Here is a 1,346-nt window from a genome sequence, read left to right as displayed (position 1 = left end):
AGGTTCAAGCGATTCTCCTGCCTCAGCCTACCCAGTAGCTGGGATTACAGGCATGTGCCACCACACCTGGCTAATATTTGTATTTTTAGTAGAGACAAGGTTTCATCATGTTGGCCAGGCTGGTCTCGAACTCCTGATCTCAGGTGATCCACCCGCCTCGGCCTCCCAAAGTGCTGGGATTAAAGGCTGAGCCACTGCACCCGGCAAGCATGGATTTTAATGTGGTCTTGTTACCTAAGTTTTTAAGACAATTATTAACTGCCATGGGGATTACTAAGTTTTTCTTGTTTGTTTGTTTGTTTTTTTTTTGCCTGGTGTGTATTTCACCTACCTTGGTCATTTGAGCATATATTTTTAACATTTATTGTACAGTTATAGACTGTCTTATTTAAATGTTAGAGATTAAGTTTCCTTGTTCGTAAGCCGTGATTTAACTAACAACTGATGACCATATATTATCAGAGTCCCAGCATGTATAAATCAGAAGCCTCAATCATCTCATTTCATAGAGTAGAAAGCAGCCCTGGAGGGGGTATATGGCGTGGGCCGTGGTAGGCCAGGGGTTGGCATGCAGGCCACTTGAGTCTAAGTTCGCACCAGCAAATTGCAGATTCAATCATCAGTTGCTTTTATTTTGAGTGACAGCTGTGACATTAGTCCTTCCCATTGCAGGGAGATTCTGGCTTAATACCTCGGATCTGTGAAGGGCTCTTCAGTCGGATAAATGAAACCACCAGATGGGATGAAGCTTCTTTTCGAACTGAAGTCAGGTAGGGCCTGTGGCCTGAGTAACCGAGTGTGAGCTTGATTAGAGTCAATGCTGGTTGGCTTGCATTTAGGTGCTGGAAATGGATAAGGTCTTTAGATTCCTAAAGAAAAAGTCTTCCCTTTTCCCCTCCTGTGATCATGGTTTGGGGATAAAGCTTAGAACACATAAGTTTTTAGTGATTTTCTTGGGTATAGTTTGGATAAGGATTTGGGAGCTGGTAGAAATAACAGCTTGGTCAGAAACTAATGTGGGATATTCATCTCAAATGGAGTGAGCTGCTGACTTTAAGTGTATGCCCAATTACTTGCCTCATTCTTTTGGCTTAGTAAGGTTTATATTATTCTTTATCTTGGCTGGATCACTATAAATCTAACCTATGAGTAAATCTGAGTGGTTGAGGTGCTTTTTCCTCCTTGAAATTAAACCTGTGAGGGGAGCCAGTCTCTTTGGTAGTTTCAAGGGCAGACACAGATATGGCAATATAGGGTTTTTTACACCTACTTGACTGCTGTGTGGTCTTGGACAAGTTATTTGAATCACACTAAACCTCCCTTGCCTAACCTATAAAATGAGGATA

The 1,346-nt window shown here is 42.1% G+C and overlaps 1 protein-coding gene across 4 annotated transcripts in view; it reads left to right on the top strand.

The window, feature by feature from the left end:
• KIF16B (kinesin family member 16B) overlaps nt 1–1,346 on the top strand; it is a 331,966-nt gene that overhangs the window by 65,848 nt on the left and 264,772 nt on the right. For all 4 annotated transcript variants that reach the window (XM_011979462.1, XM_011979461.1, XM_011979460.1 and 1 more), the window contains exon 5: nt 673–770. In XM_011979462.1, coding sequence (XP_011834852.1) covers nt 673–770 — 98 coding nt within the window. The remainder of the gene's footprint in view (nt 1–672; nt 771–1,346) is intronic.

Source organism: Mandrillus leucophaeus, unplaced genomic scaffold (genome assembly GCF_000951045.1).
Source record: "Mandrillus leucophaeus isolate KB7577 unplaced genomic scaffold, Mleu.le_1.0 Scaffold202, whole genome shotgun sequence".
In the NCBI taxonomy this organism is placed as follows: Eukaryota; Metazoa; Chordata; class Mammalia; order Primates; family Cercopithecidae; genus Mandrillus; species Mandrillus leucophaeus.
The sequence above is the reverse complement of the archived record's forward strand: the minus strand, read 5'-3'. Positions and strand labels throughout refer to the sequence as shown.